This window comes from Trifolium pratense, linkage group LG3 (genome assembly GCF_020283565.1).
Source record: "Trifolium pratense cultivar HEN17-A07 linkage group LG3, ARS_RC_1.1, whole genome shotgun sequence".
NCBI lineage: Eukaryota > Viridiplantae > Streptophyta > Magnoliopsida > Fabales > Fabaceae > Trifolium > Trifolium pratense.
This window is the reverse complement of record NC_060061.1, coordinates 31141560-31156578: the sequence shown is the minus strand read 5'-3', so window position 1 is coordinate 31156578 and position 15019 is coordinate 31141560. Positions and strand designations below refer to the sequence as shown.

The 15019-nt window shown below is 35.7% G+C and overlaps 2 protein-coding genes across 2 annotated transcripts; both read left to right on the top strand.

Moving 5' to 3' along the window:
- The first annotated feature begins 1015 nt into the window (after positions 1-1015).
- Positions 1016-2919, top strand: LOC123916629. Its single transcript, XM_045968138.1, has 3 exons — positions 1016-1452; positions 2403-2489; positions 2577-2919. The coding sequence occupies exons 1-3, from the start codon at positions 1180-1182 to the stop codon at positions 2712-2714; spliced, it is 498 nt and encodes a 165-aa protein (XP_045824094.1). The 5' UTR covers positions 1016-1179; the 3' UTR covers positions 2715-2919.
- Positions 2920-5008: 2089 nt separating this feature from the next.
- Positions 5009-8193, top strand: LOC123916479. Its single transcript, XM_045967948.1, has 3 exons — positions 5009-6082; positions 7510-7596; positions 7694-8193. The coding sequence occupies exons 1-3, from the start codon at positions 5834-5836 to the stop codon at positions 7814-7816; spliced, it is 459 nt and encodes a 152-aa protein (XP_045823904.1). The 5' UTR covers positions 5009-5833; the 3' UTR covers positions 7817-8193.
- The last annotated feature ends 6826 nt before the right edge of the window (positions 8194-15019 follow it).

Sequence of the window (15019 nt, the reverse complement as noted above, 5' to 3'; positions counted from 1 at the left end):
CATCATTGTGTTTCTGGTTGTCGAGAGGTCGAACCAGCTCAGCACTTTTTTCTCTCCTGTAGTACGTTTGGTTCTCTTTGGTCTCTTGTCAGCTCTTGGATTTGCTCTCCTTTGGTGACTGCTCATACTCTTTCGGATCATTTCGTTCAGTTTATTGCTTCAGCGGGAGATCTTCGAGCACGATGCTCTTTTATGCAACTCATATGGGTCACTAGAGGCTCAACAAATACAGATTATTTAGAGGCTCAACAAACTCTTTACATCAGATGTTGGACAAGATTAAAACCTTTTCTTATAGGTGGTTGAAAGTGACGAGTTGTACTTTAGCTTTAAACTGCCATAGGTGGTGGTCTAGTCCTATGCTTTGTCTGGGCTTGGTTTAATTAGTTTCTTTTCGGTTCTTGTATTTTGACTCTTTGTAACCTTTGTTAATTTTTCTTGGCATGCCTTGTGCTGGGAAGACTATATATATATATATGTCTCATTTTGGCTCGTTCAAAAAAAAAAAAAAGTAAATATAGTTTAATTTTAATTCAATATATTTATGTGTGCGAGCACAAAACTTTATTTAATGTCTAACCCGCCGGGTTTCTACCCTTGTTAATTTTAAAATAAAAGATAGAAGTTGCTTTGCATTTGTTTTTCAAAATATGTAAATCACTTTTTATAAAGATAATCGTTAGTTGGTTCAATGGTGATTGGTGCTGGGCTTGATAGGAAGAACCACAATTCGATCCCCGTAACTGCAATCGTGAGTGGGATTGAATTACTTGATGCCATAACTGACTTCCGAACCAGATTAGACGATTTTATTCTACCCCCATTTTTGCCCAATAAATAAATATTTCGAAACACGTTTTCCAAATTTTTTGTTTTGGATAAAAAGTTCGGAATGTGTTTTGCGAATATGAACTAGAAAAATTTCAGAAAACGCATTCCGAAGTTTTTAAAACAATACAAAATTTGAAAAACGGGGGTAGAAAAGAAACATGGATGGAAGGAGAAATGTAAATGTTGCTTTCTGTGGGCTTTTTTCTGAATAGGGCCGAATGAAACCTTGAAAAACCCAACAAATTATTTTGAATTTGTAATTGTAGGCGTAGCGTAGTCAATCGAAAACAACACCGCATTAGTGACGGAAAGCGAAAGGTCTCGCAAACAGAGAAGAAGGGGAAAACAATGGCAGAAGCAGAAGAGAAAGAGCATAACAAAGAAGATATTTCATATCTTTCTTCACCAATGGAAGAAACCCCAATAAGGGCAGTGGTTTGTCTCAAAAGAAAAGAAGATGTTAAGCGTTTCGAGGAAACTGAGGAATGTTTCATTTTAGATTTTGACCCATTTGATGATTCTATTGACCTATCAAAACTTTCATTGGAAAACAAGAATAACAATGATGATGATGATGATGGTGATAGCCCTGATATTTCCATTGTTGCTGAAAAGGGTCAGGTAAAATATATACCACTTTTTTTCTTCCTCCAATAAAAAACCTCTCTTTATATATACTTTCAATTTTCATCTATTATTGATACTATTGATGTTGTTGTTTTTTGAGAGCACACTGGAAATTTGAGGATGAATTTGGTGGTTTACTCAATTTTACATTTTTTTTTTTTGTTTATTTTTGCTAGAAATGTTTTTAGTTATTGTAACAATTTTTAGTCCTGGAAATTAAGAAAAATGGATGTTTTTAGTTTTTGTTTTTAAAGTAACTAAAAACAAATTTCCAATATATTAATGTATGTCATCATGAGATAGTTTTTATTGGTATTTATCTCTATTTTGGGTTCAAATGGTTTGTCTATTATTGGAGCAAGAATTTATTTGCTGCTAAGGTTGGTTTCACTGCTAAACCATTGTAGTTACTAGTTAGAGTTAAGGTGCTTGTTTGGCACAAAATTACAAGAAAAGCAAAGTTAAAATAATCTTGCAAAGTAATTTGCTTCCTGGTTTCTCACTTGTCTAAATTGAAGAAGTGCTTTTGGTAAACTAGCAATCAAGTAGAGTTTGAATGGACAAATTCTGTACTTTTGTTTTCTTTTTCATTTTTAGTAAAAGCTGTTACATTTTTGGCATTTCTCAACAAAAAAAAAAAACATAAAAGTAATATGAAGGTTAGACACCGACATCAAACATGACACTGATAGGCTTTGAGAAAATGAATCAAATTAACATAGCCACAAACTGTGTCGGACTTTGGACCGTTTTTTTTGGGTCAAGTAGCCTAGTGGCTAGAATTTCATCTTTAATGGTCTGGGGTTCGAACTCCGATCCTTGTATATAACGATGTTTCTACCAACCGAGTTATATTCATAGGGATGACTTTGGACACACCTTTATCAGTGTATAAAACTATATTCTGAGTCATGCTGATTGAATATTTTTTGAGGAATTTATAGGTAGCTTGTAGAGATTATCCACATGCAAGACATCTATGTGGTAAATTTCCCTTCACAACTACACCTCATGAAAGTTTCTGTGAAAAGGTATTGTATAATGTTGGGATAAACTTTGTTTTAGTTTCTATTCATCTCTACATTGTATCTGAATTAGTCTATTTGGTTGAAATACAGTGTTACTGCTATGTATGTGATTCAGTTGCTCCTTGTAAGTACTGGAGCGATTCTTATGACCCACATTGCAATGCTGATAGTGACTGGGAGGAGGAGAGGAATGCGAATAAACGTTTATCTGAAGAAGAGACTCCATAATTATATATACTTTTACATATGTTTTATGTTGCTGCTACCCTCTTTTGATGGAAATGAGACACAAGAAGCCAAGTTAGAAGTTTGATTTTGGGGTAAATTCCAGAACTATTTATGTCTGTAGTGAAGAATGTATCATGATATATATAAATTACATTTTGAGTGACTTGGATGATCTATGAGCATATGAAAGCAGCATGTATGTATATTCTAGTTTTGCAATTTGGATTTGATGATTTAGTTTTAACTCACTAATCTGTTAAAGGAGTCAACACTGAATGAAATTGAGTAAATATTATAATCTGATATAACTCTTGCGATCATGTAACGATGGAAGTCATGGAATGGAATTCATCGTTTTTGTGGAGACATGATAGCAACCAGCAATGCACTTGTGAATTATTTGTTTGGATGATGAATATGTATCCAACAAAACTTGAAAGTATCAAGTGTTGAAAAAACAAACTAATAGAGATAAATATTAACTTAGACATAGTAGTGGATGATGAATATGTATGTATCCAACAAAACTTGAAAGTATCAAGTATCAAGTGTTAATATTTATCTCTATTAGTTTTGTTAGATACATATTCATCATCCACTACTACCATATCCAACAAAACTGATCGTGAAGCCATTGTTTTTTAGCAAGGTATGGTATTCCGTAGTAGTGGATCATGCTCAATGCTCATCACTCATCAGTATGGAGGTTTGTGTGTACCTGAAAATAAAAGGTTAATGAAATTCAACTTGATAATGTGGTGTTTAATAATTGACTTATATATGGGTGCTCTTAGTCGAATGTAAAAATCTCGATATTTTTGGCTCTCATCACAGCCTATGTGGGTCTATAGGGTAGCTTTGACTATCCATTTATTATTATTATTTTTTTAATATTTGAATAAGTTAGTATAAAGACCCTATTGTCCAGGAAAAAAATTATAACAGAGAAACTCAAGGAAGATCAAGTCAATGGAGCATAGAATCAAACCAACGAACTTATACAAACTATCTAAATCTCTCACCACTAGACCAAACTTAGTAGCTTGAAAAGTCAATATATTTACTTGTATGATAGATGTCTTTAATCTTATTTTAACAATTTAATTAGATTTTTTAAATAACTATAAAGAAAACTTTGTTAACAATCAAAAATTGTCAAAGACAACACTCAATGTGATTAATCTATTAAAAAATAAGAGATCGGATAAGATAAATTCAATTGTACTGTCATTGATATTAAAATTATTTTAGAGAATGAACAAATTAAAGGGCAAGAGATTGAACAAAGATTGAAATTTTGTCTCTTACTAAACCATAAGACCACAAGTTGATCAATATCTTAAATGTTTGTTTTGTGCTGTTCTACTATATATATATATATATATATATATATATATATATATATATATATATATATATATATATATATATATATATATTTTATCTAGTAATTACATTTTGTAAATCAATTAGATACTCAAACTACACTTTATTTTATTTCATTAGATTTGCTCCTTAAAAAAATGTCTAACTTTCCCCACAGTAACCAAATGTTGGTTAGAAGAGATAGATGGGATTGATTAGGGCTAAATACTTTTTTTTTCCACCAGCAATTGAATTTGGTTCGGGGGTCAGTTCTGGCATCAAGTGGTTTCAGCCCACTTCCGATCGCAGTTACGAGAGATCGAACTGTGGTCCTTCCTACCAAGTTCAGCATCAATCGCCACCAAGGTTGTCAGAACCGGACCGGTCATCGAACCGGCAAGCTCACCGGTTCAAGGTTCAATTGGTCGGACCGGGTTCAACCGGGGTCGAACCGTTTTTAATTAAATATATAATTTAATTAATATATAAATAAAAATATATGAATAATTGTTCAATATTTCATAATTTCACACATTAAAAAGATAAAATATCAAAGGTCAAAATAAAATAAAATTTATAATTCAAACCAAATTATAAATTATATAATAAACTAAGTTAATAACACAAAATAGCACCATAACATCAATTGACAACATACTGCCTTAAAAAAAAATCAATTGGCAACATACTACCAAAACCAAGTGCCAAGTGAAAAAGCAAAAACTAAATGTTCATCAAGTTCAACAACAAAGATCAAAACAAGAATAGAAAGAAGAAAAAAAGAATGCAAAAAGAAAAAAAAGAACGCAAAAATAAAAAAAAGAATTTAATAAATAAACACTCACTTGAGGAATAGAAGACATTGATGGACTTGAAAGAAGAAACTGGCTGCAAAAGAGGTAGTAGTAGTAGTACCGCCGGTGTGATTTCGATTGTTGTATTTCTTTCTTGGTTTCCTTGTAAACTTTGGTAGTCTATCTTGGCACACCTTGTGCTGAGGAGACTGTTTGTTAATATATATCTCATTTTAGCTTTTTCAAAAAAAGTAGTAGTACCGCCGGCGCCGGAGCAAGAGGAGGAAGGGGAAGGGTTTGTAGCAAGGTTGAAGAGGGTGGAGGAGATGTTAAACGTTTTTACGTGATGACTGATGAGAGAAGAGAAAAAAGATGAAAAACAACTTTTTCTATTCCTACGTTGTTTCAGATTTTTTTCAAAAAAAAAAAAGATTTTGCCTTGTTTTTTTAAAAAAAAAAAATTTGCAAAACCGTTTGGACCGGCCGGCCGGTTCGCCACGTTTTTTTCCGGTTGGTTTCCTATCCGGTTTTTAATCATAACCGAGCCGGTTTCATGACCGGTTCACGGTCCGACCGGCCGGTCCGGTCCGGTTCTGACAACCTTGATCGCCACTGAACCAACTAACGATTGATAAGACTAAATATATTTTGTTTGTTAGAAAAGAAGACAAAAGGCCAACAAGAAACTAAAAAGTAAATAAATATAGAGACCAAACATTGAATTATTGATCATGGATATGGATTTTTTTTTATACAATGGATATGGATATTATAATTTACAATTGAATAAAAAAAAAGGACAAAAAAGGGTTTCAAACGGTTATATTTCAAGTAAGGGAAAAAATAAAATTGAAATTTTGAATCAAATAGAGTATATAAGAGGCAACCCTTGAAGTACACTGAATCACACCCTTCAATTCGAGTTCAATTCAAGCGAAGAAGAAGAAGAAGTACAGAAACATGACGACGAAAAAGAAATCGCGTCGCAGAACTCCAGTCCGATCAGAACCACAAGTTGTCATCGACGAGAGTCCGATCAGGGTCATCGCTTGTCTCAAGAAAATCGACGACATCAAGCGTTTCGAGGAAACTGACGATTGTTTCATACTAGGATTTGATCCTACCGACACCACTCCCATCGATGTTTCATCTAAACCTCAAAGCAAAGACGCTGATGATGATCTTTGTGTTCTTGGTGAAAAGGGCAAGGTAAATTCACGCATCATAACATAACCCTCGTTTGTGTGTGTGTGTGTGTGTTTTTTTTTTTTTATATATAGTTTTTGATGGAAACCCATTTTGTAGTTTTGTTAAAAGTATTGGAATTTGTTGATTTTGATGGAGAACAAAATGTAAAATTGAAATCACCAACTTGTTTTTCATGTTTTGGTTTCATTAAATTTTGATCTTGCCTGGGAAAGGAGTGGCAGGGTGTGAAGCACGTTTTCTGTTGCTGAGACATGCGCTTAAGGAGAAAGTCGCTTTGTACTGTTGTTGGTGAAGTGGGGGTACCTGCAAGCACTATGACGCTCAAGTTAAAAGATGCGTGAAGTGTGAGACTAGATACCTGAGTCATTCGTTGGGAAGGTGTATATATAGGTGCCGGCGCAGAGCCACATCCTTTGATGAGACAGCAAAAGGTCTCCCTCATCAATGTATTGATTAGCAGTTAGAGTCATTGATCTCTCGCAGCGGACGTTACCCACTGCTGTCTGCTCATGTTAGGTTGCAGTAGAATGTTGGTCGTGGGCCAACCTTGCTTGGGCTGATCCGGGAGGATACGGATCTTAGCCCAGTCCAGAACAAAATTTAAATGGAGAATTTTTAATGGCAAAACCTAAGAAATTTAATTTTGATCTTGCCTGAGAATGGAGTGGCCAGCGTCGAGCACTTCACGTTTGTACGGTTGTTGGTGAAGTGGGGTACCCGCAAGCTCTCTGACGCTCAAGTTAGCAAATGCGTGAATCGTGACACTATAGAATAAATAACCTACTTGAGTTACTTGCTGGGAAGGTGTATATAGGCGCCGACGCGGAGCCACATCCATTGACGAGAGGGCAAAAGGTGTGGGATCCTCATCAATGGGGAGGGGACAATGACCCTTAATGCATTGATTAGCAATTAGAGTAATTGATCTCGCAGCGGACATTTCGAGCGTTGTCTGCTCGTGTTTGTTGCCGTCCATTACAATGTTGGTTGTAGGCCAACCTCTATTAGCAAATAGAATCATTGATCTCACAGCGGATGTTACGAGCGTTGTCTGTTCGTGTTTGTTGCGGTTCATTAGAATGTTGGTTGTGGGCCAACCTCTATTAGAATGTTGGTTGTAGGCCAACCTCTATTAGCAAATAGAATCATTGATCTCACAGCGGATGTTACGAGCGTTGTCTGTTTGTGTTTGTTGCGGTTTATTAGAATGTTGGTTGTGGGCCAACCTCTATTGGGCTGAGCAGAAGGATACGGGTCCTGGTCCGGTCCAGAACAAATTTAAATGGAGAATTTTTAAGGGCAAAAACTAAGGAACTATTTATGATCATTATGATATAATATAACATGAAAAATTTAAGAGATTATTTACAATTTTAGTACAATTATTCTAAAATGAATGTCTTTTGTCTTGATTCATGATCATTCAGGTAGCCCTCAGAGATTATCCTCATTCAAGACATTTATGTATCAAATTTCCATTTAAGACCACCGCTCGTGAAAGCTATTGTGATAAGGTAATGGAAATTGTTGTTATATTTACAATTGTGTGTGTAAATATTGTGGATTTTTATCCCCTATGCTAACTTGGTGACAATCTTTTACTGAACACAGTGCTACTGTTATGTTTGTGATTCTGCTGCACCTTGTAAGTATTGGACCACTGGGAATCATTGCTCTGCTGAGAGTGCTGGTTACTGGAAGGATCAAAGGAAAGTGAGGCGGAGAGTATATTAAAATGTAAATTTCTTTCTCAGAAATTTGGCATCTTTTGTGGGTTACATATAATTATTGAATTGGCATATGGTACTGTGATAGTTTCTTTTTGGAATTAGAGGAATGTTAGAGATTTTGAACATGAGCTATTTTTACTATTGAATCTACCAATGTATATTTCAGAGTCTTTCTGCAACTAGTTCTTTACACAACATGCTACTTTATTCTATTCCAACATGGGCACTCACTAGAAGAAGGATGCTGATTGTGCTGCAACTATAAATGTGTTGTGTTAAGTAGAAAGCAATAATAAGAGGGAGGTATAATGTATAATATGAAATGCAGAGGTTTTTGAGTGTGAGTCTATATTGATGACTGTTCTTTTTGGTTTTTGGCAATGGCTGAATTTGAATATTATATATGGATATGTGAAATATAAGAGGAAAAAGAAACCAAACAAGTACTCAACTAATTGACACAAGGATTTGTGTGATTCAAATGAGAAAGATATACTAGTGTGTTAGCTGCAAAAACTGTTCTACTGCTATTAAACTAGTGAACAAGAAAATTATACTTATGATCATATTATGTATCTGACTTTAGATTTAGAAGTAATGTTTCAAAGGATGCAAAACAGAAATTGAGTCAAGATGTTAGGGTATGGATTAGAATGAACTAAATAATTAACCGAAACTCTTTATAAAGAGATTGCATGGAGCCTTCATTTCAGCTTCTGTAAAGCAATCACATAGAAACAGAAACAAACCCAAACTATCTTGAGGACAACCACTCCAAACTCATAACGTTTGTAGCGACAGGGATACACTCAATGGTTGGAGTCAATTATTTTACAATTTTTATCTTATGCCCAAACTTGCCTTAGCTGCCATAAAATGCAATTTGCTGTCAATAATGTTATTTTTACTTTGTTAGAAAAAGTCTATATAACAATACTCCTATTGTGTCAAGGTTCTTGGCTCTATTCTAAGTTGTTATAAGCTATGATCTCTTTGGGATACAAACAATCCTCAAATGATCACTCCATCTATATTCAAGATTTTGGCCCTTGATTTACTACTTGCTATATATGTGGATGATATTGTCATGGATAGGGATGATTATTCTGAAGGGTCCTCTTCTAATTTTCTTTCACTCATACCCATACCATACACCCTAGGCAAAAAACACATGGTACTATCCTCTTTTTCCATTTTAATATGCAAAAAAAAAAAAAAAAATTGTGAACACCATAGCATATGGTTAGTAGCATTTTAAACCCGTATTTTGTATGTGTATTGTTGTTATAGTTCAATTAGAATGTTTTGTGTGTTGATTTGGTAATTTTGATCTGTTTCATTCTGTTAGTAAATCTCAGGTTAAGAACTTTTATGCTTGCTCCCTGGATGTTTTTTGCACTTTTGTGTTGTGTTATAGTTCAACTGGATTTGTTGTAAGTGGTGTAGGAGTGGTTGTTTAGTTTTTGTTGTTTGTGTCGTGGCGTTTTTATTTCCATTGCCTTGTACTCAAAGTTGAGTGATGTTAATAAAAATTTGTTATATTAGTAAAATAACAATCCTAATCGAGCACAAGATGTACCTAATCAGAAAGAAACAAGAGTCAAAATAGGTTCAAAAGCAAGCCTCCACCTAGAAACAATTACAAACAAAGCTCCAAACTAAAAATACAACCAAATTAAGTGATTCCATTTCCAATCCCCTAAACAAGATAGCAGGTTAAGCCACCAGATATTCAAATCGTAGCTAAAACATTTTTTTTAGTCTTCAACCACCACCAAAACAAAAGTCTTCATTTTATCAAAAAGTAAATCAATCGATAATTTCTTTTGCTAAAAAAATTGTTCCGTTTTTTTCAAATAAGCCAATAACAAGCTACCCAAATTATAAAGAAACACTTTTACGTCTCTTTATTAAATAAATAATTATTACCATATTGTAAAGCATGACATTAACAAACGATTAACCCTACCAATATATATCAGGTTCTTTTTTAGACTACTAGGTTTGATCCTTATTTTGGGCATGCAACAATGTTAAAACTATTAGGGAGAGTCTATCACCTATTTGGGGTCCAACAAGGCTCGAGGAAACAGTCTCTGCAGTTCTGCATAGAGACACACAGTTAACCTAAAAAATATATTTAGTCTCAATATAAATCAATCAATCAATTTTGTTATAATAGTATGAGAAAGAAATATATTTAGGGTAAAAACAAACCATGATGCATATGATTTATCAATGTCATTCAAGAAAAGTAAAAAAAATGTCATTCAAGATTTCACATCTATGTTAATAATTGATTTTGAATGAAGAGACGGTTTCAAGTGTGAGTGGTTGAATCTCATGTCAACTGTAACACCCCGAACTAACTACCCTTAAAAACGTGATCTTAAAAACTTTTTAAAGATAAGTAGCCGGAGCGCTACGGAAAACATTTTCAAAACGATCATGCACATGACACGAAACGTCGCAGCGGAAAACATTAAACATAAAGGATTTTCAAAGTAATGAACAAAATAGTTCAAAAGATAATTCATTAACATAAAACATAAGTTAAGATGTTCGCATCGATATACGACGAAATACAAACGATCCCCGACTCGATGTTACAAAATACCAGAGCACTAATATACATCACAACCAAACTAAACTTAACAAAACTATACAAAGGTAGCCTACACTAGCTCCTCACCAAAAGTGCTCCACACCAAAACGATCTACAGCTAAAGCTCGATCGAAACCTCGACCTGAATACCTGAACCCCCAAAGGTCCAGCACATAACAATTAGGTAGAGAGTTAGTAAACATAATCACATACATACGAATATAGAAACGCACCTATATTCAACCTATCACATAATACTAACTCACACACATACCTCGATAAGTAATACACCAGATAACACATACTCACAAATACACAACCAGATAGTTTCACGTCGTCTCGGACAACACAACGAACTCACATAACACATAACACATAATTGCACATTTACTCAAATGCGACTAATGCCAAACATTCAATGTCATGCCAACCTAGACACGACTAATGCATGTGGTACCATCTTCTTTATCAAGGAACTTACCATTGATATCCTTCTTTATTGGACAAGTCCAATATCCTTCTTTATCAGACAAGTCTGATATCCCTAAGTAATGCATGAATTTATGAATGCCATGCATTTACCAAACATATGATAATCACTTAGCACGAAGCTACTGCTCATTACATGGATAACATAATCCATTAAACTTCTTTATCAGACAAACTGATATTCTTCTTTATCGGACAACCCGATATACAAAAACACATATACTTCTTTGACATTTTATATAAATGCCATCACACAACACAATTATTAAACATGTATCAACAATCATGCAAGGATACCCTTAAACCATGATACAAGTGCCTAATCACACTTACAACCAATAACAAAAGTTGCAGGTTCAGTACTGTTCGCTGAGCGAAGCCATAGCGAACAGGTAGCGAACTCATTCGCTAAGCGAAGCTCAGTTCGCTGTCGCGAACTACATCAGAGGATTACAGGTACATGGCGAACAGGTAGCGAACTTGTGGCGAACAGTTCGCTGCAGCGAACTCCTGTTCGCTAAGCGAATTACACCAGAAAGAAAATATCTGTTCTTGAGCTTCTAAGGCGGTTTAACATCCAAATCCATCCAAAATACATTATAACATGTTATAAATGCATAACAAGTGATCAATCATGTATATACCATACATATATACATGTATTAACATTCACAAACACCAAAACACATCACACATACAAAATCATGCCAATTTCTTGCAAAATAAGCAAAGTTGCATAAACATGCAAAACCATCATCAAACATATACATATTCCCTCCTAGATGTTCATTAAGCATACTAAGATGAAAAGACATGTTTATGATAAAGAAACTTCACCCAAAACCCCAAAGAAATTGGATGAGAGAGTTTGGGAATGGAGGCTAGACACCTCCCCTCTCTTGGATCACCCAAGCTTATGCTTAACCACTCTCACCTTGGATTGAATGATGATTCTTGGCCTCTAAATCTCTTCTCCTTGCTCGTGTTCTTCTTCTTGCTCTCCTAGGGTTTGCTCTTGGCTCTAAGCTCACAAACTCTAACTTCTCATGAAAATGAATTGTGATACTATTCATTGGTTTGACTTGATTACTTATACCACTCTCCATGGACCTTGAACCAAGCCCAATGGCTTAGGCCCATTAAGCTCTCACACGCCTCAAGCCCACTAACAAAGGTTTCGCTCACAAACTTGTGTTCGCGATAAATAATTATACGTCGCGTAAATAAATATTTAACACTAACCCAAAATATATGCAAATATATAAAATATCGATTTACTAAAAATCGGGTCGTTACAACTCTACCCCCCTTAAAAGAATTTCGCCCTCGAAATTACCTAAGAGATAAAACAGAGAACGAACCCTCAACGCGGCATCTTCGGTTTCTTGCATACCGGACTCTTGTGACCTTCCTCGCCACAATTGAAACAAAACACTTTCACCCGACAAGCATCGGCCTTGTGCCCAAACTGTCCACAATTGAAACACTTGTCGCTTTTCCTCGGGCAATCATATGACATATGACCCCGCTCTCCACATTTGTAACAACTTCCACTTCCTTGCTTCTTCTTTCCACTTCCATTGCCCTTGTTCTCATACGGCTTACCACGATCCAAACCTTTTCCTTTCCTATCATTCAGAGCCTTATAGTAGTTGGTCTTGGCTTTGCTATCTTCATCACAAATCCTTGCCTTGGTCATAAGGGTCGGAAAATCCCTGATTTCAGAAAATCCAATCAAAAGCTTGATATCCGGACGAAGTCCACTCTCAAACTTGACACACTTATCCTCTTCGGCTTCCACCATGTTGTAGTGTGGACTAAACACACACAAAGCTTCAAACTTAGCCGAATACTCGGCGACCGATAAATTTCCTTGCTTGAGCTCCATGAACTCGATCACTTTCTTATTCTTCACATCAGCCGGAAAGTACTTCCTTAAAAATTCCCTTTTGAAAGTTTCCCAAACGATAGCAACACCGTCCACTCCTATCCTGAGTCTCACATTCCTCCACCAAACGATTGCCTCCTCTCTAAGGGCATAAGTTCCCAAAGTAGTCTTGTTCTCCTCAGAACAACACATTGCTTCAAAGATGATCTCCACCTCATCTAACCACTTGATAGCCCCCTCCGGGTTATAGCCCCCGATAAACAGAGTCGGTTTATGCGACATAAACCTTTCCAATCTTTTCTCACTATCCCTTCCCGGGTCATTATCCCTTACCACCAATGTAGTCAAAGCAGTCAAAGCTTGTGCAATCTGAGCGTTGGTCCTAGCAGCAGCCATGATTCCTGAACGAATCACAACTCGACATTAGAATGTATTAACAGTGTACCCAACACATGCTTCATACAAGAGAAAGAAAATCCTAATGGCTCACATGAACCGACCTGCTCTGATACCACTATTGTAACACCCCGAACTAACTACCCTTAAAAACGTGATCTTAAAAACTTTTTAAAGATAAGTAGCCGGAGCGCTACGGAAAACATTTTCAAAACGATCGTGCACATGACACGAAACGTCGCAGCGGAAAACATTAAACATAAAGGATTTTCAAAGTAATGAACAAAATAGTTCAAAAGATAATTCATTAACATAAAACATAAGTTAAGATGTTCGCATCGATATACGACGAAATACAAACGATCCCCGACTCGATGTTACAAAATACCAGAGCACTAATATACATCACAACCAAACTAAACTTAACAAAACTATACAAAGGTAGCCTACACTAGCTCCTCACCAAAAGTGCTCCACACCAAAACGATCTACAGCTAAAGCTCGATCGAAACCTCGACCTGAATACCTGAACCCCCAAAGGTCCAGCACATAACAATTAGGTAGAGAGTTAGTAAACATAATCACATACATACGAATATAGAAACGCACCTATATTCAACCTATCACATAATACTAACTCACACACATACCTCGATAAGTAATACACCAGATAACACATACTCACAAATACACAACCAGATAGTTTCACGTCGTCTCGGACAACACAACGAACTCACATAACACATAACACATAATTGCACATTTACTCAAATGCGACTAATGCCAAACATTCAATGTCATGCCAACCTAGACACGACTAATGCATGTGGTACCATCTTCTTTATCAAGGAACTTACCATTGATATCCTTCTTTATTGGACAAGTCCAATATCCTTCTTTATCAGACAAGTCTGATATCCCTAAGTAATGCATGAATTTATGAATGCCATGCATTTACCAAACATATGATAATCACTTAGCACGAAGCTACTGCTCATTACATGGATAACATAATCCATTAAACTTCTTTATCAGACAAACTGATATTCTTCTTTATCGGACAACCCGATATACAAAAACACATATACTTCTTTGACATTTTATATAAATGCCATCACACAACACAATTATTAAACATGTATCAACAATCATGCAAGGATACCCTTAAACCATGATACAAGTGCCTAATCACACTTACAACCAATAACAAAAGTTGCAGGTTCAGTACTGTTCGCTGAGCGAAGCCGTAGCGAACAGGTAGCGAACTCATTCGCTAAGCGAAGCTCAGTTCGCTGTAGCGAACTACATCAGAGGATTACAGGTACATGGCGAACAGGTAGCGAACTTGTGGCGAACAGTTCGCTGCAGCGAACTCCTGTTCGCTAAGCGAATTACACCAGAAAGAAAATATCTGTTCTTGAGCTTCTAAGGCGGTTTAACATCCAAATCCATCCAAAATACATTATAACATGTTATAAATGCATAACAAGTGATCAATCATGTATATACCATACATATATACATGTATTAACATTCACAAACACCAAAACACATCACACATACAAAATCATGCCAATTTCTTGCAAAATAAGCAAAGTTGCATAAACATGCAAAACCATCATCAAACATATACATATTCCCTCCTAAATGTTCATTAAGCATACTAAGATGAAAAGACATGTTTATGATAAAGAAACTTCACCCAAAACCCCAAAGAAATTGGATGAGAGAGTTTGGGAATGGAGGCTAGACACCTCCCCTCTCTTGGATCACCCAAGCTTATGCTTAACCACTCTCACCTTGGATTGAATGATGATTCTTGGCCTCTA

Coding starts and splice junctions, on each gene's coding strand:
- LOC123916629 (XM_045968138.1), top strand. CDS start 1,180: ATGGCAGAAGCAGAAGAGAAAGAGCATAACAAAGAAGATATTTCATAT. Junction 1,453..2,402: donor TTGTTGCTGAAAAGGGTCAG/GTAAAATATATA, acceptor AGGAATTTATAG/GTAGCTTGTAGAGATTATCC. Junction 2,490..2,576: donor ATGAAAGTTTCTGTGAAAAG/GTATTGTATAAT, acceptor GTTGAAATACAG/TGTTACTGCTATGTATGTGA.
- LOC123916479 (XM_045967948.1), top strand. CDS start 5,834: ATGACGACGAAAAAGAAATCGCGTCGCAGAACTCCAGTCCGATCAGAA. Junction 6,083..7,509: donor TTCTTGGTGAAAAGGGCAAG/GTAAATTCACGC, acceptor ATGATCATTCAG/GTAGCCCTCAGAGATTATCC. Junction 7,597..7,693: donor GTGAAAGCTATTGTGATAAG/GTAATGGAAATT, acceptor TACTGAACACAG/TGCTACTGTTATGTTTGTGA.